The sequence below is a fragment of the Ursus maritimus genome, unplaced genomic scaffold, assembly GCF_017311325.1.
Source record: "Ursus maritimus isolate PB19 unplaced genomic scaffold, ASM1731132v1 scaffold_30, whole genome shotgun sequence".
NCBI lineage: Eukaryota > Metazoa > Chordata > Mammalia > Carnivora > Ursidae > Ursus > Ursus maritimus.
The window spans coordinates 34,098,259-34,123,027 of record NW_024425564.1 but is presented as its reverse complement, the minus strand read 5'-3'; the positions used below and the strand labels follow the sequence as shown (position 1 = coordinate 34,123,027).

The following is a 24,769-nucleotide window of genomic DNA, read 5'->3' as shown; positions in this document are numbered from 1 at the left end:
TTTTCCTTTCTTCTGGGGTCTCTCCGCTGGTCATGGTGGTATTTATTTGCCATGTGAAGTCCTAAGTCAAGAAAAATGACGGTTTTCAATAATTAGCATTTCAATTATAAGCATTTTCCTTATACCGTGGTAATGCCAGTTTTCACTGCAGACTATTATACCAAGAGCAGGGCCCTTATGAGCACAGGACTCTGTGTGGCTGCCAGGCTCACATGCCCGTGAAGCTGGCTCCGGCTGGGGAGAACGGGGAGAAACATGGCTTTTATTTTACACTTTTCAAGCAGCTGATTTTCTGCACTTCAGATAACTTTGTGACATTTACAGCATTTCTCCTGTGGGAAGTTACGGCATGTTTCTGACCAACAAGGTCCACCTTTGTAAGACTATAATGACAGCTTCATTAGAGGGAGAGGAGAGTCAGCAAGAAAAATGTTTCCCTTGCACTTCTTGGAGCTATAAATGTCACTGCTCATTGTAAGGAAATGTGTCCAGGGCCAGGGCTGATAAACCAATCAAGTGACTTCAGGTGAAGGCTTTCATAAACATGTTTGAAACTTGTCTGGCAGCTTTAGGCCAGAGGCTGAGGAATGACTTCCTTGGGAGAGAAGGAGAGAACAAAGCACCACTCTTCCAACTGGGAAAGGAGAGGGGGGGTGGGCTTCACTGGGGAAAATACTTTTCTTTCCAGAGGCCGCACTGGACAGAGTTAAGACTGCTGTCTGCCTTTTCTCTCCATCTTTCCCTGCCACGCGGAGTCAGGTGTAATATGCCTCACATAGAACTAACGTTCTGCCCACCGGTGCCTCTTCCTTGCTCATTCATAAAACTCGTACTTACAACCCTCAAAAGAACTTTATGAGACTTGTGTTAGCTCCCCCATTTTCTGGGTAAAGAAACTGAAACTTCAAAGGATGATGTGGTTGACAGAGGTCACCCAGCCACCGGGGGCTGCCCTGAGCCTGGAGGCCAGGCCTGCTGGCTCCAGAGTGCCTTCAACATCTCCCTGGCTCCAGGTATCACCCTGAGCCCTGACTTTCTGAAGCCAGCTAGATTCAGCATCGCAGCGCTGGCTGCAGGTCTATCTGCTGGTCTCACAGGGGTTGAGGATTTTATTAAACACCAAATGTAGACACACACACACACACACACACACACACACGCACACACATAGTGTATCGTCTAAAAGTGAAATATTCAAAATCTGAGCACATTCCTCTGAAATGTCCTTCATGGTAGCAAATTTTTACCTCTGAAAGTCTACTTGATTTTTGGAAATGGAAGAAAATCATTCGGAGCCTATGATATGGTGATTTATAATGAGAAATACATATCTGATCTTCATCCCTGGTTCCTGACACAGGCTCCTAAAGCCCTCGCAAATTTCTAAGTAATACGAGCACCAGGAGCATCCTTTGTGCTAATGAGGTGACTCTGGGCAGGGTCCTGGACGGCTCCTGGTTGGGGGTGGTCACAAGAAAGACCAAGCCATGATTCGAAGCTTGGAATTTTCAGCAGCCCCTCCCCACTTCTCTAGAGAGAAGAGAGGGTTGGAAATGGAGTTAATAATTAATCATGCTTATATGAGGAAATCTGCCTAAAATCCCAGCAGTATGGGGTTCAGAGAGCTTCTAGGTAAGTGAAAGCATCTGTGTACCCCGTGAGTGAAGCACCCCAACTCCACACAGATGCTCCCTCCCAGACCTCACCCTATTCATCACTTCATCTGGCTATTCATCTGTATCCTTTATCATAGCCTTTCAGAAACTGGTAAAGGCAAGTAAGTATTTCCCTGAGTTCCCTGAGTTGTTCTAGCAAGTTAATCAAACCCAAGGAGGAAGGCTGGGAACCTCTGATCTGTAGCGAAGGCACAAAGAAGTTGTGGGTAACCTGGTTCCTATGACTTGGGCTTGGCATCTGAAGTGGTGGAAAGTCTCGTGGGATTGAGCCATTAACCTGTGGGATCTGACAGTGTCTCTTGGGATGGTCAGGGATCTGACTTTACCTGGGAAGAGTGTCAGAATTGAGCTTAATTGTAGGACACCCAATCACAGAGAACTGCCAGCTGGGTGTCACAGAGAAACTCGCACACATTTGGTAACCAGAAGTGTCAGAGTGTTTTTTGTGAAAGTAAAGGGAAAGCCACAGGAGGATAAAGTTTCAGGTTTTGCCTCTACAGAGCCGTATAATTCGGTGGATTGAGTGAGCTGTGAATTTATTTAGTGGATAAAATGGTAAAGTGAGTAATCGGGATGGGAGGGAGTGGCTGAGGGAGGGTGTGTGTACATGGATGTGTTGATGTGTTTTGCTGCCTACTGGGAGCCACACACCCCGGCTGGTGCTGCTGTCCTCGTCCTCAGCTCATCTGTGGCCACGCTACAATGTGGGTATTATTATCTCCATCTTCCAGGTCAAGGTCAGGAAAGATAAAGTTACAGTTTTCCACCAGTAAGTGGCAACACTGGAAGTGGAATCTAATTTGCCTTAAGGGAACGAGAGCTTTTTGTTGTTGTTGTTCAAAAAAATGAAAGAAACAAGCAAACAAAAGAGAAACTCATAAAGCAAAGAGATGATTTTCTCATTTGGCTCCAACTGGCTCTGCAGATAATTTTAAACCAATGAACTTGAAAATGTTTTGAGAAAGGGCAGCATCATGTTAGTAGTAGTAAAGATCCCAAGGAGACCAGTATGGTGGGGACAAACACCTCCCATGGCTGCTTCTGCATTATTTTTCTTTCAAGTCAGAGAATTTCCTAGCCACACCTTGGATAGCGTTCCTTAGAACTCTAGATCTTGGCACTAGAACAAACCATGGAAACCTTGCTCAGCACCCTCATTCCAGGGAGGCAAAACTCAGCACCAGAGATGGGGAGTAACTTGCTCAAGTTCACGCAATGAACTTGTGCCAGAGCCTTGACTAAATCCCAGGTGCTTGATGATGCAGCTGCACCCTGCCTCCTCCCCACGTTCCTGTTCCTCACGGATGCATCTCCTAACAAGAACTTTTTATGCGTCAGACATTTAAAGTGCATTCCCTTATTACATCTTCAAGGAAACCTTATGGGTTAGAAGTATCATTCCCATTTCAAGGATAATAAAACCAGAGAAATTAGGTAACAGGGTCGAGTTACAGAGCTAGGAGATTGAGGCCCTGGGACTTGAACCCAGGTCTGCTGACCTCCAGGTTCCATATGTTTAACACCCAGCACTGCCTCTTTTTGTCCAAGCTCCTTCTCCTCCTTCCTTTTGTGTTCCAAGGGGCCTGGGATAAGGCACTCAAACCCATGCTCCCTCCAGCCCGTCACTTCCCTTCTTTCCGTGTTTAACAACACAAATAGCCTGTCCTCCTGGCACGTTTGTTTTGTTGGAGGCCTGCCTTATTCCCTGGGAACCCAGAGGAACAATGAGCTGTTACCCAAGCCCTCCGGGGCTCCGCCCCCATCCTGGACCGCTTCCTCAACTTCCCCCGGTCACGCTCACCCCCAGCAGAGACTGCGTGGAGTCCCCTCCAGCTTGTCTACAAAGTGCGTCAATCACTTGTTTACTGGGTTTTCCTGCCTGGCTCTGGGGGTTCCGCTGGCGATTTCTTCTCCCTGGAAGTTCTCCTGAGGTGAGCTTTGATCTTCAGAGGGGAAGGGGCAACAGGAAGATGATGAGAGATGCTAGGAGTCGGTCAGCATCTGACTCACTCTGTGGGGGGAAAAAAAAGCCCTCACTTAAAGCAAAGCGAGGATGCTATGAAGGCTGCATCTCTACCAAGGGCCTGCACGGAAGTCCTCCTGTTATTCTGGGACAGAGTTGGAAAAGGAATAAAAATTCCAGGAGCCAGAAGTAAATTCTCCTAAGCCTTTCTACACTTAGCTAGGAGTAATAGTCACTGAGTAATAAACCAACATATAACCTTCCCATAAAAAGCCACGGCTGCGGACCCCCCAGTGGAGACAGATGTTCTTACATGTGCGTCTTCCCTTGGAAAAGGTTGCTTGGGCCTCACAATCCATATTAACATGAAAATGTACCACCAAGTAAGGACAAGTAAATCATATTAAAATAAAGTATCAGTCAGGGTCCCAACAAGAAATGGAAAAGACACTCAAAACGGTCTGATGGAAGAAAATTTCATATGGAACTATTCAAAGGGGTGTGTGTGGAATTAAAGAAACAATAAGGGATGGTGAGGCAGGGAGGGAGAGGGGAAGAAATCCCTTTGACCTCTCTCTTTCCAGCCTTCTGTTCTCCTGACAGTGCTTCCTACTCGCAGAACCCGCTAAAAGCCAAAGAACAGAGGCACCTGGATGATGCCGTCCATGGAAGTCAGCTTCTGGGGCACAACGCAAGGTGGACAGGGCATGGATCAGGGTGAGTGGACTGGGAAGGGCAAAGGAAGTATACACAGCCTCTTACCTCCTACCCTCTTGCTAACAGCTTAAGGGGTGGTTCTGGATTGTTTTTCTATGCAGAGCTATCTTTCATGGAACCCAGGTTATTACAACAGGATTCCAAGTGCCGTGAAACCAATTTATTAAACTGGTCTGAAAAATCTCAGCATTGTGCTGCTGGTTGGGTATTTTGTTATTCCTGCTGCATTTTAATTAGGGCTCTGAGAGAAGGAGAACCTTATGTCCCGCTTCATAGTTCCCTCTGTTCAAGGCCCAGAGGGTACATATGAACATACAATTTCATTATTTCATAGGTTGGCTTTGCTTGATATGCAAATTTTTATTGTAAAGTGTATTATATGTATGGAGGAGTATTTTAAATACATGTAAAGTTGAAAATATAGTATGTTTAACACTTACATACTCACCACAAAGATTAATAGAACATTAACCAGTACCTCAGAAGTCTCCCACATGTCCTTTTCTAAATAAAACCTCCAAACTCTTCCCCAGAAGTAACCATTACCTTGACTTTGTGCTAATCATTCTCTTGATTTTCTTGATAGGTTAACCACCTAGGTATATTTTTCTAAACAATGTGTATTCTGTAGAAGCATAAATCTAGCAAAGAATGCAAGGGCAATGTTGGAAGGCATCAAGGAGTGAGAGAAGCTAAACAGTCCTTGGGTCAGTCTGGTTTCAGTTACCTCAAGAGTTTACTTACAAGAGCCTCTTCTGGAGAAGTAGGTGGACAAGGTCATGAGTGGGTCTTGGGAAAGCAGAGTTGGACATGTGGTAGGGCTACAGTGGGGGCCAGACACCGGGTATCCAAAAGAAATACAGTCCAGAGTATGGATTGCTCTGGATTTTCTGCTTTACCACAGCCTACTTTCAGCTTCTGAAGCTGATCAAAGCAGGGCACTTCTGTGGGGTGAAAAGAGCATGCTCAGCTGATCAGAAAATAGGCCATAGTAGGAAAAGCAGCAGCCACATTAGAAATGATTAAGGCAAGTCAGAACTTATCATGGGCTCAGCCAGACTCACCTGGGAATTCCGTACTTAGGTAAAAAAAAAAAAAAGAAGAAGGAGGAGAAGGAGAAGAAAGAGGAGGAGGAAGAGGAGGAGGAGGAAAGAGGAGGAGGAGGAGGAGGAGATGATTAATAGCAGTGCGAATCTTTTTTTTTTTTTTTTAAAGATTTTATTTATTTATTTATTTGACAGAGATAGAGACAGCCAGTGAGAGAGGGAACACAAGCAGGGGGAGTGGGAGAGGAAGAAGCAGGCTCATAGCGGAGGAGCCTGATGTGGGGCTCGATCCCATACGCCGGGATCACGCCCTGAGCCGAAGGCAGACACTTAACCGCTGTAGCAGTGCGAATCTTGATGATGACAGCTCTCAACACATCTCTTTTAAGGCACTCTGCTATCCCCTGGCCTGGTTGTCCTCTATGCCTGGTACATAGATGTCATTCTGAGACCACCATTTACCATCCTCTTGGGTATTTCTTTTACCCTGTCCAGTACTGGAGCATATCTTTCCCGTACTCGATGTGTTTCTCTTTCTTGGCATACTCTTTTATTGTGGAGCAATACTCTAGTAACTCCCTGAGGAAGGGCACATGGGGAGAGAAATCTGTTGAGACCGTACAGGTCTAGAAATGTTTTTATTCCACAGTAGTTGATTTTTACTTGGGCTGGATATAGAATTCCAGATGGGGGTTAATTTTTCCATCAGGGTTTTGAATTGCTCTATTGTCTTCTTGTTTCAAGTTTTGCTCTTGAGAAATCTGAAGTCACTCTGATTCTAGATCTCTGAGAAAAAAAAATATATGTATATAAATATATACACACACATATGAAATATATATATACATATATATATATATGTATATATATGATATATCCCCTGCTGCTGGTAGCTTGTGGAATTTTTTCTTTCTCCCCAGTGATCTGAAATTTCACAATGACGTATGCGCCTTGTAAGTTTCTTTCTTTCATTCATTCATTAGGCTGGGTGCTTGATGGGTTTTTCAATCCATTCTGGGAAACTTCTTGCATTATTTATGTAAGAATTTTCTACTCTTCCCCATTTTCTCTGTTGTCTCTTTTTAGAAATGCCATTATTCTAATGTTGGACATTTATGATGGTCCTCTCTTCTTTTTAATGTTTTCTCTTATTTTCCTTCTATGTATTTTGCTCTTTTAGTCGGAAGGTGAGAATGAGATGAAATTTCCTCAATATTATCTTTCTACCCAGGTAGTTTTTCATTTCTCCTATCAGGTGTCTCATTTTCATGAGCTTTTTAATGTTCCCTGAACATTCTTTTAAAAACTAGAGCACCCTGTTGTTGTTTCATGGAAGTTCTTTTATTTCTCAAAGTACATCAATCATAAAATTTGTTTGAGAAGTTTTCTTCCCTGCACAGTTTTTGTTTCCTCCAAATTGCTTTTTCCTCTGTTTTCAATGTCTATCTCCCATAACACAGGGTTTCCTTAGATGTAAATTTGGCTGTATGTTCATGATAATGAATGGAAAAGTAAGAAACTAATTAGAAGTTTTGAGCAGGGTGTGTGGACTGACAACTTTGAGATTCTAAGTAGGGTGATCTGGCTCAGTTGTTGCTTGGGAGAACACCAAAAATAGGGATTTACTGTTCACATAGATTACCCAGGGAATGATCTTCCAGTATCCTGCCATGAGGGTAAGGGGCTAGATGCTAATATACTGGGAGCCAAGCCAGGTGTGGAAATAACATAAACATATAAAGAGTTAGTCCTACTGTGGGGGCGCCTGAGTGGCTCAGTCATTAAGCGTCTGCCTTCAGCTCAGGTCATGATCCCAGGACCCTGGGATCGAGTTCCGCATCAGGCCCCCTGCTCAGCGGGAAGTCGGCTTCTTCCTCTCCCACTCCCCCTGCTGGTGTTCCCTCTCTCGCTGTGTCTCTCTCTGTCCAACAAATAAATAAAATCTTTAAAAAAAAAAAAGAGTTAGTCCTACTGTGGAGCTCTGTTTCTAGTGAAGTCCTCAAGAGTGGGAAGTGAGAAGGGCATGGTCAGTCCATCCATGCAAAACATGTTGCCACCCTTGTTATACACCAAGCTTGCCCTTGTTGTAGTAGAAAACTGAGCATCTAAGTGATGGGGTAGGGAATAATAAACATTTGCCAAGTGTTTCTTTCTTTTCTTTAAGCAACACAGTAGTAGATACATGCACTTGTGTTCATTTAATAACCATAAGAGGCCTGCATTATAGGCATATGGGAATTATTGACAGTTTGTCCTTTTTTTTTTTTCATTTCGTAGTTGCATAAACAATGGCCAGTGAAGATTAAATTAACTGACCAAAGGTCAGACAGCTATTAAGTGACAAGAGGATTCACATCCCAGTCCTTTGATTTCAAGGTATCTTAGAAAACATGTAAACTTCCAAATAGTTTTATATATATATGGCCACCACTGTGTAACATTCTTTCACAGAGACATGCCATAATTTATAATAATAAATTTATCATTTATTTGACTGTCTCCTAATTTGAATCATTTAGGCTGATAAACCTATGCTCTTTCCACTACATAGCTTCAGCCAAGGGCGGCAGGCACGGACAGGAGTCAGGATCAGGAAAAAGCAGGGTTCCAGGCAGGTCCTTAGGTAGAGAACTGCTGATTAAGGGCAATTTATATGGATACGGTTCAGTACCCTGGAGAGCTCCACACCGTCACATTCTGTTGGGGATTCACCAGAACAAAGAAAGGCTGGTGTTCTCTAGGGTTCTAAACTGCTTCTCCAGAATAGAATGTTAAAAACAAAACAACAAAACAAACAACACACACACAGCTGGGATTGGGGGTCTTTTTGACCTTGAGAGATTCAACTTCACTACTTTCCAGTTCAAACAGCTTTGTGGGAGTAAGTCCCTTTTCTCACCACTAGGCCTGTTTTTCATGCTGTTCTCTCTCTCTCTCTTTTTTGTATAATAATATTTTTTTTATTATATTATGTTAGTCACCATGCTGTTCTCTTAAGCTGAGAAGGCCTAATTAATTTCTACTCATTCTTTCATGTTCAATTTAATCATCAGTTTCTTCAAAAAGCTTTCTGAGCTCTTTTTGCCTTCTCCCTCAAAAAAATTTCCCCCGTCCTTCCCCTGCAACCTGATCATTATATATGCCACACTAGATTACATTGTCTGTTTGTCCTCCCAACTAGAACTTGAGTTCCTTGAGGGCAGGGACTGAGACACAGTTATTCTTTGGCCTTAGCAAGTACCAATAAATAATATTCAATATTTAATAAATGATGCATTATTTGTAGGCAATAGGGAGCTTTTGAAGGTAGTTCTCAACCAGGGGTAATTTTGCCTCCCAAAGGACATTTGGCAATGTCTGGAAATAGTTTTCGTTGTTGCAACTCAGTGGAGTGGGTGTGACTCGGTGGGGTACGTAGAAACCACTGATGCTTCTTAGCATCCTACTATGCACAAGACAGCTCCTATAACAAGGAATCATCTGCCCCCAAATGTTGTTCATGCAGAGGTTGGGAAACCGTGTTTTAGAATAATGAAATGGATTTGATCACATTTAAGTCTTCAGAGGGCAGGGAATCCATCTGGCTCATTTTACAGATAAGAAAACTGAGCTAGTTGGTTACAGGGTCAGGGTAAGAACTTAGACGATGATACCCTTTCCACACAGTTGCACTGGCTAACATTTTTTTAACCATCCAGGACTCTAAGTTGCATAGGAACAGAATAGTTTTTTAAAATGCACATTATCCTGGGTTCATCAGGCAGGTTTGGGGGACAAGGGTGAGACTGTCCAGACTGGAAAAAAAAATGTGGAGTCACAGAACGGGCACGGCTCACCTCGCCCCATCCCCCACCCCCTACATTGGCTTATCTTTTCTAGAAAGATATGCCACAAATCTAGGATTGAGTGGGAAGATTTCTCTCAATGGCTCATTTCTGAACAATTCAATCTGCTCTGGGAAATGAGAGATTAGCTTGTGGAAGAGTGAATTATTTTAAGCTACTCTGCATTAGAATCAATTAAAGCTCTAGAGGCCCAGGCTGCCACAGGAGAATTCACTCTAATTGCCACAGACCAAGGGGATCCAGTATAATTTTCCTCTTATCAACAAATAATAGCAACCTCCAAGGGAAGCTCTGAACCAAATTTGATGGTTATCTCCCTCTTCAAGGGCCTCAGATTTAGAGCGCTTCTGATCCCAAAGAGTGCCCCACACATAACTTCTCATGAGCCAAACCTGCCATTTCCCCATCATAGGCCTCGGCTTCTCCCATTCGGTTCTGTTGACTTAAAAAAGCCAAATGATTCAGGCACAATACACAGTGAATCAGCAAAGGAAGGAAATGTGGAAAAAAGAATCTGTGTGGCATCTTGAGTAAAAGTGCCTTCCAATGAATTTGGTGAATTGTCTTCAAGGGAATCAGCTGAATGTGTTAATCACTTATTGTATATCGTAACTGTCTGGCGCATATGTGATTAGCTGGAAATGATATTTGTGGGTCTACTGAGGCTCTAAAATGATGCACAGGGAAAGCTAGATTCTGTAGAAGGAGCTCACCTTTCTTTGCTAAAGTTTGCCTTGGAGCATAAAAAGCTTTTCCTGTATTGGCTGCTACGGGCATGAGAATGTGAAGAGGCTACGGGGGTGGGGGGGATGGGGACAGAAAAGGATAATAAGCATCAGGCCCCAGCAAGGAAATGCTATCTCACCACCTCTATTCCTTGTTCTCTTCCTCGTCCCTGCCCCCACACAGCTCCCCCTCCATCACACACACACACACACACACACACACACACACACACACACACACTGGGGAGAAGTAGTTTACTAACTCAGAATTTGGACTCAAATGATCTGAGTTTGAATGCCAGTTCTGCTCCTTTTCAGAGCCTGAGTCTTCACATTTAAATTTGGACTAATAATCTTTTTTTTATTTTTATTTATTTTTATTTATTTTTTAAAGATTTTATTTATTTATAAGACAGAGACAGAGACAGCCAGCGAGAGAGGGAACACAAGCAGGGGGAGTGGGAGAGGAAGAAGCAGGCTCATAGCGGAGGAGCCTGATGTGGGGCTCGATCCCATAACGCCGGGATCACGCCCTAAGCTGAAGGCAGATGCTTAACCACTGTGCCACCCAGGCGCCCCTGGACTAATGATCTTTTTTTTTTTTTTAAAGATTTTATTTATTTATTTAACAGAGATAGAGACAGCCAGCGAGAGAGGGAACACAATCAGGGGAGTGGGAGAGGAAGAAGCAGGCTCATAGCAGAGGAGCCTGATGTGGGGCTCAATCCCATAACGCCGGGATCACGCCCTGAGCTGAAGGCAGACGCTTAACCGCTGTGCCACCCAGGCGCCCCAATAATCTTTTTTTTAAAAAAATATTTTATTTATTTTAGAGAGAGAGACAGCACGAGAGGGGAGGGGTGGCAGAGGGAAAGGGAGAAGCAGACATCCCGCTGAGCAGGAAGCCTGGGGCAGGGCTCCATCCCAGGACCCTGAGATTATGACCCGAGTCGAAGGCAGATGCCCAACAGACGGAGCCACCCCGGTGCCCCTGGACTAATAATCTTAATAGCCCCAGCTTGTCAAGGAAGTTGACATGAGATGACGTATACAAAGCATATGGCTCATGAAGGCACTAAATAAATGTTCTATTATCACTACTGAGTTCTGCCTCTGCCTGGGTGATTTTCTAAAGACAGAAAGTTTGGTCCAGGGGACTAATGAGATGAGAATCATGGATATGGATGGTCAAATCTCAGGGAAAAAAAAATCTCTATCAGGGGTCCACTTGAAGTTTTGAGGTCTAATGATTTTCCAAACCCCCTTACAAGATGTAAAACAGTTGGGTTGGGAGTTAACCAAAATTTTGAATTACTCAGATCTGTATTTACGTTTCTAGAGAATGGATTTGTCAATGAACAGGCTTGGAGAAGGTCTAAAACTTTTAGGACATTGCAACAACCTGGGGCTTACTTAGAGTTCAAAGAGAACGTCAAACAAGAATTACCTTGCCAAAGGTCCAAAGAGAAAAATGTCACCATGAAAGAAAACAGAGCTCAGTTGGTGAATCTGCACTTAAATACAGGGTGGTTATAGGTCTCCTAAGTGCAAGGGTGTCCACACCCAACTCTCCATCAGAATCACTGAAAGAATTTTACAAAAATATATAGACTCCGGAGTTCCACCCTAGAGATTCAAGGGCCATTGAAGGGCTCAGGATCCTGTTTCTTTTTTATTAAAGTGCCAAGGTGATTAGGATGATCAGTCAGGTTTGGAAATAGCTCAGAGGTGGATGGATCAGGCCCTGGGCTCTGGTTTTAGAAGTGATTCAGTGAGTATTAGCTTTTCCTTTCCATTTCCCTTTGTAAAGATCTGACCCATGTCTCTCCAAAATAATGTGAGAAAGATTTAGGAGAGGTACTTGGAGCTTATTCTGACTTCAGAGGCAGTGATTTTGGAGTATGTGCTTGAGAAATGACACTATCTGACAACGAAGGTTACTGGCATCACCAGATGTGTTTTTGACACTCAAGTCCTGCACAATGAGATCCAACCTTCATGATCGCATCTCCTTCCACTCCCACCAGGCACTCAAAGTGTCTCCCAATATACCTTGAACTTTTCTAACATTTTTCACATCTTCTTCTCCAATCTGCAATGAGCTCAATTTCACTAATAGAAGCAATATGACCTAGTGGTTAAGAGGCTAGCTTTAGAATTAAGGCAGGCCAGAATTCTGGCCTGGTAGTGAGCCACTTGCACCATACTGGTCAATACCCTAGGGATGCCAGAGCAACAAAACAGAATAAGCCTGGATCACTGCCCAGTGGTACTCTAAAGTGATGCCTAGAAGGAAAACATAAATTTCTAACTTGTTTAAGCTACTATTATTTTTGGTCTTTACTCAAAAATCTTTTTTTTTTAAGATTTTATTTATTTATTTGACAGAGATAGAGACAGCCAGCGAGAGAGGGAACACAAGCAGGGGGAGTGGGAGAGGAAGAAGCAGGCTCATAGCAGAAGAGCCTGATGTGGGGCTCGATCCCATAACCCGGGATCACGCCCTGAGCCGAAGGCAGACGCCCAACCGCTGTGCCATCCTTTTACTCAAAATCTTAAACCCCTTTACTCAAAAATCTTAAACTATATCCTACTAGCCAGTAAACCAACCACGTTAATACAGATCATACAGGCTGCTACAGAAGACGCAGCTGGTGCTAGGAGAACGTATCTGTGGGAACCAACCCCAGCTGGGGAACGGGGCCTAAGACAGTTTCTGGAGAAGAAGATGTTTAAGTATGTAAGATGGTGGCACTTGATAGGTGATGAAAGGGGACAGGGTGCCCCAGATAAAAAGGAAAAGTGTGGGCAAAGATATTGAGGCAGGATGTATTCAGCGTAGGATGTTTGAGAAATTATAAATTAGCATAACTAAAGAGTAGGGTTCCGGAGGGCAGTGGGGAGTAAGGAGGCTTGAGTCTGGGAGTGGATTTTGTGTGAGGGAAGAAAAGAGGGTATGGTGGCATGATGAAAACTCTAATCAGAGAATCCCTCACTATGGAATCCCTCCATGTCTTGAGCAGCTCCTGGCAAGGAAGGAGACTGAAAGCCAACAATATGTGCTCTACAGTTTCCCCTATTAGTATGGAAATCCCAGATTCACAGAGGGGCTCAGTCTGGTGTCCTTGCCAGCTGGATTGCTTGTGAGGCAGACAGGAATCCCCAGTGGCTCCTACAAACAGACTGTGGGAGGCTGGCTGATTGACAGGCCTAGCAATACCACCTCAAACCAACCTTGAGGGGAGATCAATGGTTGAGTAAATTTAACCCAAGCCTATTAAGGTAATGGGGGGAAAAGGTTTATTTTAGTTCAAACAAGTGCTGGGGAGTGAAAGGAGTCTGGGAGGAAGGCAGAAACAGAAGCCATATGTCAGTTTTTTGACAGGGAAACAATTTGAATTCAACCATCTCAGGTGAATAGTATCTTCCTCAGTCTAAACACCTTCCAACATACCAATTCTCCACGTGCATTCCAGTTTTTCTGGCTTAGGAAGATGTTCTTTTCTTCCCTCTGCTTTTTCCCAGCCGTTTGGTTACCCACTGACTATGGACCACGCTGGTTTCCTACTCTCTCAGCTGTGCATGTTGACTAAGGATTTACAATGATCCAGGTACTGCCAGGTGCCCCCTATCAGCTCATCTCATCCTGATATCCTCCTGTGAGGTATTATCCCTCCATTTATAGATAAAGAAATAGAGGGACTACTGCCTAAGGCAGAATAAAAATTAGAAGCTGAGGGGTTTTGTTTGTTTGACTTTACAGCTCAATGGATTATCACAGTGATTACTCAGGGAATCACCACTTAAGTCAAGAGAGAATTTTGTCAACATCCCTCCCCCCTGAAATCACTACTTCCTCCTTCCCTACCTCTCTGAGGCCTCTTCTGGTTCCAAACTTCCGCTTTCTCCCTCATTTCATGCCACCTCCCTGAGCCTCTCTCTTTATAGTAAAGGAAATGGAGCAATAAAGAGGATAAGGACTTTCCTAGGATTGTAGAGATAATGTCAGAGCTGGGACTTGAACCCATGTGTTCAAAGTCCTCCATACCTTGGTTGACTTCCTCCTCTCAGCTAAGGAGGAAAGGACCTAAGTCCTTTCTATCTTTTGAGGCCAAATGTCATCCGCTACCATGGAGCCTTTTTCGACCACCCTGGTGGTCACTGATCTTTTCCTCTGCCTGATAAGTTCCTGCCTGTCTGTTCCACTGACAGAACCACTTAGCAGTTAGTGTCAGGCATTATGTAGCATTTCACATTCTTGTTTCATCTTCCCAGCGAGTTTCTAAGTTTTTTGAAGGTCGGGGATCACAATTCATACTTGTTTGTATTTGTGGAACCTCGAAAGTGGTCTGTGCAGAGGAGAAGGTGGAATAAGTGGATTCCTGGGCTCTGGAGTCAGACTCAGATTCAAACCCTGGCCCCGCGAGTGGCTTGCTGTGTGATATCGAATTACTTAATCTCCGTCCAAGTGCATTCCTGAAGGGTCCTCGAGGAAATTAAAGCACATAGTAATTTGCAGGGTCTAGCACAGTGCCTGGCATACATGAATCATTCCACAAAGATCAACTATTATTGGAGCCCAACAAGTGTCCATTGTTGATAGTGAATTACTCAACTGGTCCTCAAGGTTAAAAAAATGTGTTTGTTTGTTTGTTTGTTTGTTTAAGGAAGAATTCAGCCAGAAAATCTTTCCGTGGGATACAAGTCTAGAAAAGTAACACGCAAGCTGGAAGGAGGCCGAATGTTGGGTAAGAATTGCCTCACTTCCCCTCCATCATGTCCACCTTACTGCAGGAGCAATAATGGCTCCCCAGTGTGCAGGGCATTGAAATGACTAACAGCTGAGCAGACGACAACCAAGCAGAGTCAGACGCCCTGGCAGTGTTCCTGCCGTTAAGTCACGCAGAAGGAGCCAGCTTTCCCTCCAAGCCTTAGCAGCAACTAATGCTATTTGCATGAAAGATGGGTCCACTTGGGCCCCAGACCCCTGTGTTCAGGCAAGACTCTGGAAGGTCAATGGCTGGAGAGAAAGGCAGGAGTTTCCAGGGAAGAGGCTGAGCAGCCAATTTTGTCAAGAATCAGGAAATACACCACTCTGGGTGCGTGCATATATATTTTACCCAAATAGCCCATTTCTTCAAAGGACTTTTAAGGGCAAAAGCTTGCCTTCCTCCGATTCTATCCCCATACATAACCAGGGAGGAACAAGCTTATCTGAAACACAACGCCTACTGTGTTATGCTTTATGTGTGCCCTCGAACTGCAAAGAGGTTCTTCTCCAAATACTTTCAGATCCTTTTAAGGAGAGCCTGGGGATGGGATTTACATATAGATGATGTTTGCTATAATTCTGTGGGCTTTGTCTCATCATCTGTCCTACAAGCCACGGGAGACACTTCTCTGAGCATCAGAGCTAAGCACGATAGGACTCAAAACAGAGCAACGCCAGGCAAGTCAGGTGGGGAAACTGTCACAACCTGAGATCTTGGGAGAGAGAGGGAGTTGAAGACCTGCCGAAGAGGGCAACAAGGAAGCTTCAGATAACGGGATTAGGCAGGACTGACTGGGAAACACCTACAGAGACTCCTGGGCTCTTTGGGAACACAAGATCCCTATAAATCGGGTAGGGGACACAAAAAGGCAAAAACCCAAACCAGCAGTAGCTGTCAGGAAAAAGCAGTGTGACCACCAAGCCAAGAACAGGTGTGGAGGGGGGGAGTCAAGGGGTCATGTGGCAACACTTCCTAATGTAAATGCAAAAGGTAGTGCTATCAAGAAAAGAAATTTCTCCAGAAATATTTGTCATCGACAGCAATTTCCAGTAATATGTAACCTCATCAGCTTACCTTTGTGGGCCTCAGTTTCCCCATATTGAAATTTAAAGAAGTCATACTACTCCCCAACCTGATCAGTGACCCTCCTCTGCTCCCCCAGACCTTCACGTCTTTTAATGAGTCTGCCTCCCCAACTCGACCTTCAACTCCTCAGGGCTGGGACTGTATTTTATGCCTCTCTGCATCCTCAAAGCCTGGCACAGGGCCTGGCCTGTAACAAGATTCTAGTCAACATCTGCTGACTAACTGGTCTCTGAAGTCCTTGGAGGACTGAATCACAGAATGACTGGATCCTGTCGTCTGCAGGGCTCAACATGTGTGGGCCAACTCGTCTTCCCAGAAGCTGGTCCAGGCTGCTTCACCTGAGGCACTATGGCCTTCCCCTCCTCTTCCTTTCTCTTTTTTATTCCCATCTCCAAATATCATTCTGCTGAGATTGTGCCAGTCTAAAAGCCCTGTTTTGCTTGCTTTAAACTTCAAGATAGAGGTCTAATAAATCTGAACTACCACCTAGCCCGCTGGTTGACTTACCTTTCTGCCTCGCTTAGGTCTTGCATGGGTCTTGCCTTAGACTCTCTTGGAAGAAGATCCTGAGACAATGATTTGAATGGAGGAAGTTTACCAGGGAAGTGAGTCCTGGGAGCATGGATGGTGGAGCAGGGAAGTGAGACAGGAAAGGGAAGAAAAGTGATACAGGATGCTTTAATGAGCATGTACTGCTGTGGGCAATGGAGCCTTGCTCCTCCTGATGGTCCCTGGAAGACTTTGTGGAACACGCCTCAGAGCCATCCCACATCAGGGGTGAGGGAGCTGGGGTATTGATCCACCAACTCTCACTCAAAATTGGTTGGAGGCTATTTGAGGGGTGGGGGGAATAAGCCCCTACTGCTGCCAGTCTGGCTCATGCACTAGTTGAACACACTTGAGCAGCCAGAGAAAGCCCCCAGGTGCTTACAGAAACAAGCCATCGGCAGGTGCAGCCATGGCGAGATCTGGGGGGATGGGGCAGCATGCCAACACCTTATATGACATATTCTTAGCCTGATGCCCCAAAGTCTTCCATTCTCTCCTCCCGGTTTGCAGTTTGCTCTACTTGCATTAACACGAAGTTCTCCAGTTGGAAGAGATCTGGTAATCATCTGGGCTAACCACATCTCTCCTCAGTTCAGAAAGCCCCTCTACAACATTCCTGAGAGGTGGCTGGTCAGCTTCTGGTTGGATACTGCTAGTATCGGGGAACTCACTGCTCCGAGGGAGCCCATGCTGCTGCTAAAATAATAGAGTTGCTGAAAAGTCCTTTTTTTTTTTTTTTTAAAGCTTTCACATGCATTACCTTGTAATTTCTGACTGCTGGCCTTAATTCTGCCTTGTGGAGCCCTACAGAATGGTCCTCCTCCCCCACTTACAATAGCCCTTTTAATAGTTTCTAAAAATAACTGGTGTATTTTCACTATGACTCGTCTCCTCTGGCCCAAATCATCCACTGTCTTTGCCACTCTTACCACAATATGGTCTCTAGACTAGTTGTTCTCAACCTGGGGCAAATGTGCCTCCCAGGGTACCCGTGACACTGTCTGGAAACATTTTTGGCTGTTACAACTAGCAGGGAGTGCTACTGGCAACAATGGGTGGTGGCCTGGGATTTTGCTAAGAATTCTACAAGATAGGGCGCCTGGGTGGCTCAGTTAGTTAAGCATCCAACTCTTGATTTCAGCTCAGGTCATGATCTCAGGGTTGTGAGATCGAGCCCTACATCAGGCACTGCTGCAGAGTCTGCTTAAGACTCTCTTCCTCCCTCTCTCTCTCCCCCTCCCCCACTCGAGTGTGTTCTCTATAAATAAGTAAATAAATAAAATCTTAAAAAAAAAAAAAAAAAGAATCCTACAAGGCGCAGGACAGCCCCCACAATAAAGAATTATCTGGCCCAAAAGGTCTGAAGTACCAAGGCTGAGAAACACTGTTCTAGAAATATTATCCAGATTACTCTCCTCTGTGCACGCTATGGCTTGTCGTAAAACCATAGCGCTCAGAAACGTCATGCCGTACCTACAAGGATGAGACCGAAAAGATCGTGGAGCATGGGGGATCCTCTCTCACTATGACAACCAGACAGACCATAGCAGCTGAAACACCCATGGCATACGCTCCCTCCTCTCCAGTCTGTGGTCAGGGAAAACTCTGAGTCCTATAGAAACAAACTGCTCTCAGGGCCAATGCCTAAGACACGAAGCTATGAAAACATAAATGCAAATCTAGAAGGAGGTAGAGTTCCCTCCTAGCATCTCCACAATCCTTTCATCACGATAAATTGCATCAAATTCATTTCGGGTTTTTTTTTTTTTTTTTTACCTTACAGACATAATTATTGATCTCCTCTACTACATTTTTGTCACCTGAAAATATAATAAATTGGCTTTTAAATTTTTCATCCAGGCCACTCCCCAAAATATCAGACAGGACAGATTAATGTTGAGTCATTTCTTAACACTTTTTGGGTAAGACCGTGTGACCAGCTATGACTCCACTTAGCTGTAGCTTACATTTATTTATCTGATTAAGAAAACATCCGCTCTAGATGGTTTTACTGCTAAGTCCTATCAAACATTCAAGAAACAGTTAATTCCTATTCTATTCAAACTGTTCTAGGAAAGGGGGGGGGGTTGCAAAGATGGAGGCACATTTCGGCTTACTTCATAAAGGATTTTTATAATCCTAAAACCAAAACCTTTCAAGTACAGTGCATGAAAAGAAAATTACAGGAAAAAAGTCTCATTAATGAACATAGATGCAAAAGTCCTTAAAAAAATCACTAAATTAAATTTAGCTTTCAATTTTATATTTTATAAAGTGACTGAATTCGGGTTATTCCAGGAATGTAGGGTGTTTTAACAGAAACTCTATTAATGTAACTCACTACATTAATAGATTGAAGAGGTGGGACAGAGTCAGGAATGGACCACAAGCACACAGAGAAATCTCTTTCTTGAGTAGCTTCTTCTGTGTAACAAAACCCACAAAATTTTGTGACATAAAATACGCATTTGTTTTTTATACATCTTGGGGTAAGCTAGGGTCAGCTATTTGAGGCTAGGCTCAGCTGGGCACCTCAGCTTTCAATGGCAGGTGTGTGGGTCAGCCGGATGATTATATCCACGATTCATTATTCTTAGACCGGCTGGCTAGCTGATGCGAGTTCATCTCATGGTAGCGCGGAGTACTGAGAGAGTGCACTCAAGAGACAAAGACACTTCAAGCCCCTGCTTGCATAAAGTCTGCCATTATCCTATTGGCCAAAGCAAATTGCATGGCTGAGTTCGAAGTCAAGGGATGGGAAAGTACACTCTGCTTTTTATGGCACAGATACGAGGAGTGGAGAATTGAGGCCAAGGATTTAAAATATCACAGGGCATGTGAATATTTTATTACTTTTAACTTACAAATATGATATATGTGTATACACATACAAATTCGCCCCAGGTTTGTTTGTGTGTGTGTATGTGTGTGTGTATGTGTATATATATATGAATATGGTGTATATATAAACCATTTCATAATAAATGTTAAATTCACACATTAAGTACACTTTGGGACCTTTCTTATTTACTAGCCTCATAATCTTATCCAAAAAGTAAATGTAGTTTAGCACTTGTTCTTCATTTCTTCCATCTTTCCTTTTTTTCATTCTTTCAACCTCCTCCAAAAACGATTTAAAGGGGTTTACAAAGCACTGAGACAAAATAAATGTATAATAAATTGGAAAACACGGTGAAGGGAATATAAGGTTGTCAAAGCAAGTTGGGGCTGGAACAGCATCAGGGCCCGGCTGGACGGTCTCCATTTGCTCCTCCTGACCCTCCTTCCCTCCTTCCCTCCCTGGTCTGTCCTCCTTAAAGGGCTCCCCTGTCTTGGGCTTTTCCTAATCTATTGGTCCCACAGGGTCTGATGACCACCATGTCCTCTTGCTGCTTGAGGCCTAGAGGCTGGTAACACTGTCTGTGAACTGTCCCTGACTGGCTCCCCTTATCCTGCCACACCTTTGTAATAAGTCTTTCATGAAACTCTCCTTACTTAACCTGTTTGAAAGTGTCCTTTTTCCTGCCAGGGACCCTGATCACAAGAGCCCACAGATCACATGCCTTAAGTGTAAATACACACGAGAAGTAGACCATAAATACAGCTCTTGGGTCTCAGTGTGATTATCAAGTAGGAAACACAATCAATAAAAGAACCTCCAGTCCCTTGAGAGAAGCAGACCTGCCCCAGACACCAAGATAGGCAAGAAATTTTCCCTGTGGTTTCTCTAGAAGAGGTCATTGTGGTATGATGACCCCATTCTTTTCTGTCTTACAAACCATCTCTGTTCAGGGCTCAGTCCTCAAATACCCTTCCTCCTTATCCACACTCGCCCACTAATTGATCTCATCTAGTTTCACGGCTTTAAATATTATACACATGCTAACGATTTCCAACATGCATCTCCAGTCCTGCCTTTTCCCTGAACTCATTTTCACCATCCAATTGCCTACACTGGATATCCAACAGGCATCTCAGACTCTTGGCATGTCCGAAACAAAACTCTCCATGTTCATCCCATCCTCCGCTCTTCCTAGTCTTCTCTTCCCTCACTTCGGTAGAGGGCCCCAGCACCTTTCACTTGGTTACTCAGGGTGTGTGTTTGAGGGGGAGAGAGGATGGCAGACATCTATCATGCTCCATTCCTTTTTCGCTCATTCCACATCCAATCTATCCACACACCATGTGGCTCAGATCTTCAAAATACATTCCAGAACCTGACCACCCCATCACCACTACTCTAGCCCAAATAGTCAGCCTCTCTTGTCCTACTGTTTTTCCTAACTGGTTTTCCTTCTTCTACTCTTGCACTCTTTTAGGGCCCCAGCTGAAGTAGCCAGTGTGATCCTTTAAAAATATGTCCTATCCTGTTGTCTACTCAAAATCTTCCAAGCAATTACCATCACTCTCAGAATGCAATATAAAGTCTTCACCATGGCCTATAAGGCTCTAACATCTGGATATCCGTGAATCTTTATTTTCTTCAATTCTCTCCCTCCCTCTGCTCTGGTTTCATTGGCTTCCCTAATGTTCTAGGAGCAAGTCAAGCATAGACTTAAGGTCTCAGGCTGATCTTTGCACTTGCTGTTTCCTACAACTGAAACATTGTATGCCAGATACCTACATGGCTCACTCATTTCATTTAGGTCTCTGGGGAAATGGCAACTCCTCAGAGAAGTCTTCCCTGGTCATTAGCTCTAAATAGACCCATCAGACCTAGTCCTTACTTTATTTTTCTTCACAGCACTCATCAGTACCTGACATTACATTAAATATAAATATGCAGTTATACATTTGCTTATTTAGAATGGAAGCGCAAATAAAATGGGTTTATTTCATTCACTCCAGTAGCTCTAGTGCCAGGTACAACACTTGACAAACGGCAGGATCTTGATAAATATCTGTTAAATGAATGCAAGATTCCATTCTACTTTGTCTAGTTTCTTCACTCCAACTCAGCAAGATCCAAGAGATAGTTGAGTCTCAGTTACGTCAGTGGCACTTAGCTAGATGCTTAGAGCTTTAAACATCTATCTAACAGACACCTGACTTCTGGGTGAGTAGTGATTAGGAGAGGGCACAAGGGAGTCCTCAGGGTACCAGAAACGTTCTTTTTCTAGATAGTACTATATAGGTGTATTCATAATTACAAACCTATTGAGCGGTACACTTAAGATTTGTGTATTTTAGGTTCCCCCCAATAAAAGTTTATTTTGTTTTTTGTTTTTTAGTTTCTGACCCATCCCGACACACCGAGAGGTAGTTTGCATTGTGGCAAAAGCTATGATTGAGGGTCTGCATGGCCTGCTGAGCCTGAGAGAGCGGTGACAGTCATCCTCCAAGTGCAAAGGTGGCAGACTTGTTAAAAGGAAAAGGGGAGACTGTAACCTTTGTTCCTTCCGACTCAGAGCCTCCCAGAAGTGATGGGCCTTCCTTAATGTCCTGGGACCCTCTGAAACTGGCGAGCAAAACTAGTGCCTAACTGCTAAAGGCATGCTCCACCTGAGGGGCAGCGGATCACTGAAACGAGATGGAACTCTGCAGAACTTTCTTCGGAANNAGAGGGGAACAATGTTAAGTCTTTGTTTTCCATTTTTTAAAAGTTTCTGTTTATTCATGTCATCTCTACACCCAACAGGGGCTTGAACTCACTAGCCCGAGATCAAGAGTCCTATGTTCCTCCGACTGGGCCAGCCAGATGCTCCTGTGCTTTCAATTCTTAACCACTTCGCCTGAAAGGCTGACAGTACGGCCACGCGCACTTACGGGGGGACTATGCATATTCCAGCCCCACGGGCGTCACAAACCCGGCGCTCGCCGGCCCGGCCCCCACCACGCAGGCGCGGCACAGAGCCGTCGCTACGCAGGCGCAGTGCGGCCCGGCACCCCGTACAGCAGAGGGCAGGGGCCCGGCGGGCGGGTGCGCGCTCCCGGCGGGCGGGGAGCGAAGCGCGCGCCATGGAACAGCGGTTAGCCGAGTTCCGGGCGGCCAGGAAACGGGCCGGGCCGGCGGCCGAACCTAACACTTGGAGCCCGAGTGCACAAACCTCAGGAGAGAAGGCGGAAGCAGCTGCAACTCCAAAGGCAGCCCCAGGCTGGCTAAAACGGTTCCTGGTGTGGAAACCGAGGCCCGCGCGTACCCAGGCCCAGCCCAGCCTCGCTCAGGTGAGAGGGAGGCCTCGCCCCCGTGACCCGGCTTCAGGGACGCTGTCGTGGCCTCCCAGAAGACTGGGGCCGAGGCGACGCCCACGGCCCGCCCGCCGCGTGGTGGCCTGTAGGCCACGCCCCCGGCAGGGAGCGGGCCCCGCCCCCTCCTCCGGTTCCCACCTTCGCTGGCGTAGCTGGCCTGCGGGCACCTCCCGCCTGCTCCGGGTCTGGGCCGGACGTCTCCGGCCACTCGCGTCAACACTGATCCGTGGCTTTGACATTTTCTTTCCAGCCCGCGACCCACGCAGCTCCCGATTCTAATCGGAAAGCAAGAGTCTAGGGCCCTGGAGGAAAGCACCTCTGCCCTTGAGTTATTGTGATGCCCTGTGGCTTCAGGAAACCTCCCTACAACAGCTTTAAGCCGCAGCCCTCCGCTAATGGAGGGTAAAAGGTCTGATTGGATACTGCTAAAAAGTGGCAGTAATCAAGGCTTCCTTTGATTTCACACCTGGGCCACAGGCAGCCAGTAGCCCAAATAGCCTATGCTTTAGAAATTGCATTTGAATACAAAACTTGCAAAAGTGTGGCTCTAACTGCCGGAGGTGGCTGATGCTTGTGCACCGCTATTGAATTAGGGAAACTTACTCAAGTTCGGTAGTGAATTTTCCGGTGAAAACATTACTTACTCTCTTATTTTGCAGATGAACTTGATTCACATCTTTTTTTTTTTTTCATTTAGTTTTCCCTCAGGAGTAGAGTGGCAAGGTGCCTTGCAGGTGTGGGATTGGATTATCCATGTTGGAATACAGAACACCACATCGAGGGAAATTGGGTGCCTTGAGACAATCTGTGACAAAGCCTTTTGTATCTCAAAAGTGTAATAAGAGCCAAAAATTCCTTTGGAAAATGAAAATGTATTGGAGCAGAAGTGTCCCTTACTCCTCTTAAAATTATTTCTCTTAGTTCATTTATTACTGCACAACATCTGGTTTTAGGCAATTTTTTAAACCAAAGAGAACTCGTTACTCAATTTTGATTAGATATTATTCTCCATGACACGCAGGGTTCTGTCAGACTTACAGAAAGTGAGTGCAGCAGGGTTCAAAACAATCCGTTTCCTTGCATGCAGTTTGTCTCGGGATAACTTTCTTGTTGATTAGAACTCAGCACAATCGCTTAAGATTTTAGAATCTACTTCCCTTACCCTTTTTCCTCTCAGCAGTTAAAAAACAATGTCTAATCCACACAATGAGTATTTGCCTGTATGTCTCATTTCCAAAGGAATATGAGATCATTGAATTGGACCTAGAGAAGCTGAACTTGGAGAAAGTTTCCATTATTAAAAGCCCAAAAGCTGATGTCCTGACAAAAGGATGACAGGAAATGCTGGACCCACAGTTGGTTCTTATTAATTACTCTGTTTTTCATAAGGGACTCTGTCTTAAGCTCATTTTCATTGACTCCGTTATCATTCCTGAGTTTGCTCTGGTGTGAAAATTCTCATTAAATTGTTTCTTTTCCTCCCAATTTACAGTCCATCTCTCTTAATAATTTTGCTGACACAGGGTGGCTTGTCAGAAATTTCTTTAGCCTTCTATTTGTAATTGCTTCTTGGTTGTCATTGATAAGGAAGCATCCATATCCTCCTCCCCCCACTCTCCAATTTAGCTTGAGGAAAACAGTCGCCAAGATAAAATATTTCAGTCTGTGACAAGCTTCTGACACGCGAAGACCAGAATGCTTGTGACTTCTTCAGTCCTGCAGAAACCCCCTGTCTCCCTCCCCAGGCATATTGCACAGCATCCCTCAGTCCACCGGCTAGCCCTGAGGCGCCCAAACATCCTGTGACTCCTCACCCCAGCCCTTGGCTCAGGTTGACCCACTGCTCAAATGCCCTCCTTCTTTGGAGTCACCTGGCTAAGCACAGCCTTTGCATCACTCCCTCCAACCCAGGAATCATCTTATAATTTCTTCCTTTCCCTTACCATCATTCATTTATTCAGCAAAATTATATCATGTGCCCACTCTGTTCCAGCTCCCGTCCTGAATCTGGGGAAACAGGGTGGATAAGGGCAGATGAAGCCCTGTTCTCACAGAACTTGCGTTTGCTTTTACGGCGACAGACAAGAAACAGAAGAGCGGAATAATGAATGCTATGAAAGGGGAAAAAACAGGATTGGATACTGTGCTAGTGATTTGGGGTGACAGGTGCAGAGTTCTACTTTAAATGAGGTGAGCAGGGA

The 24,769-nt window shown here is 44.7% G+C and overlaps 1 protein-coding gene and 1 long non-coding RNA gene across 2 annotated transcripts in view; both read left to right on the top strand.

The window, feature by feature from the left end:
• The first annotated feature begins 3,472 nt into the window (after positions 1 to 3,472).
• On the top strand, positions 3,473 to 16,307 carry LOC103680879. Its single transcript, XR_573179.2, has 4 exons — positions 3,473 to 3,607; positions 4,224 to 4,356; positions 14,644 to 14,720; positions 15,907 to 16,307. It is a non-coding gene; the product is annotated as an uncharacterized LOC103680879 (long non-coding RNA).
• Positions 16,308 to 22,214: 5,907 nt separating this feature from the next.
• The window catches only part of SAYSD1 (SAYSVFN motif domain containing 1), a 5,982-nt gene continuing 3,427 nt past the window's right edge, over positions 22,215 to 24,769 (top strand). Inside the window, exon 1 of the mRNA XM_040645111.1 lies at positions 22,215 to 22,544. Coding sequence (XP_040501045.1) covers positions 22,338 to 22,544 — 207 coding nt within the window. The 5' untranslated portion in view covers positions 22,215 to 22,337. The remainder of the gene's footprint in view (positions 22,545 to 24,769) is intronic.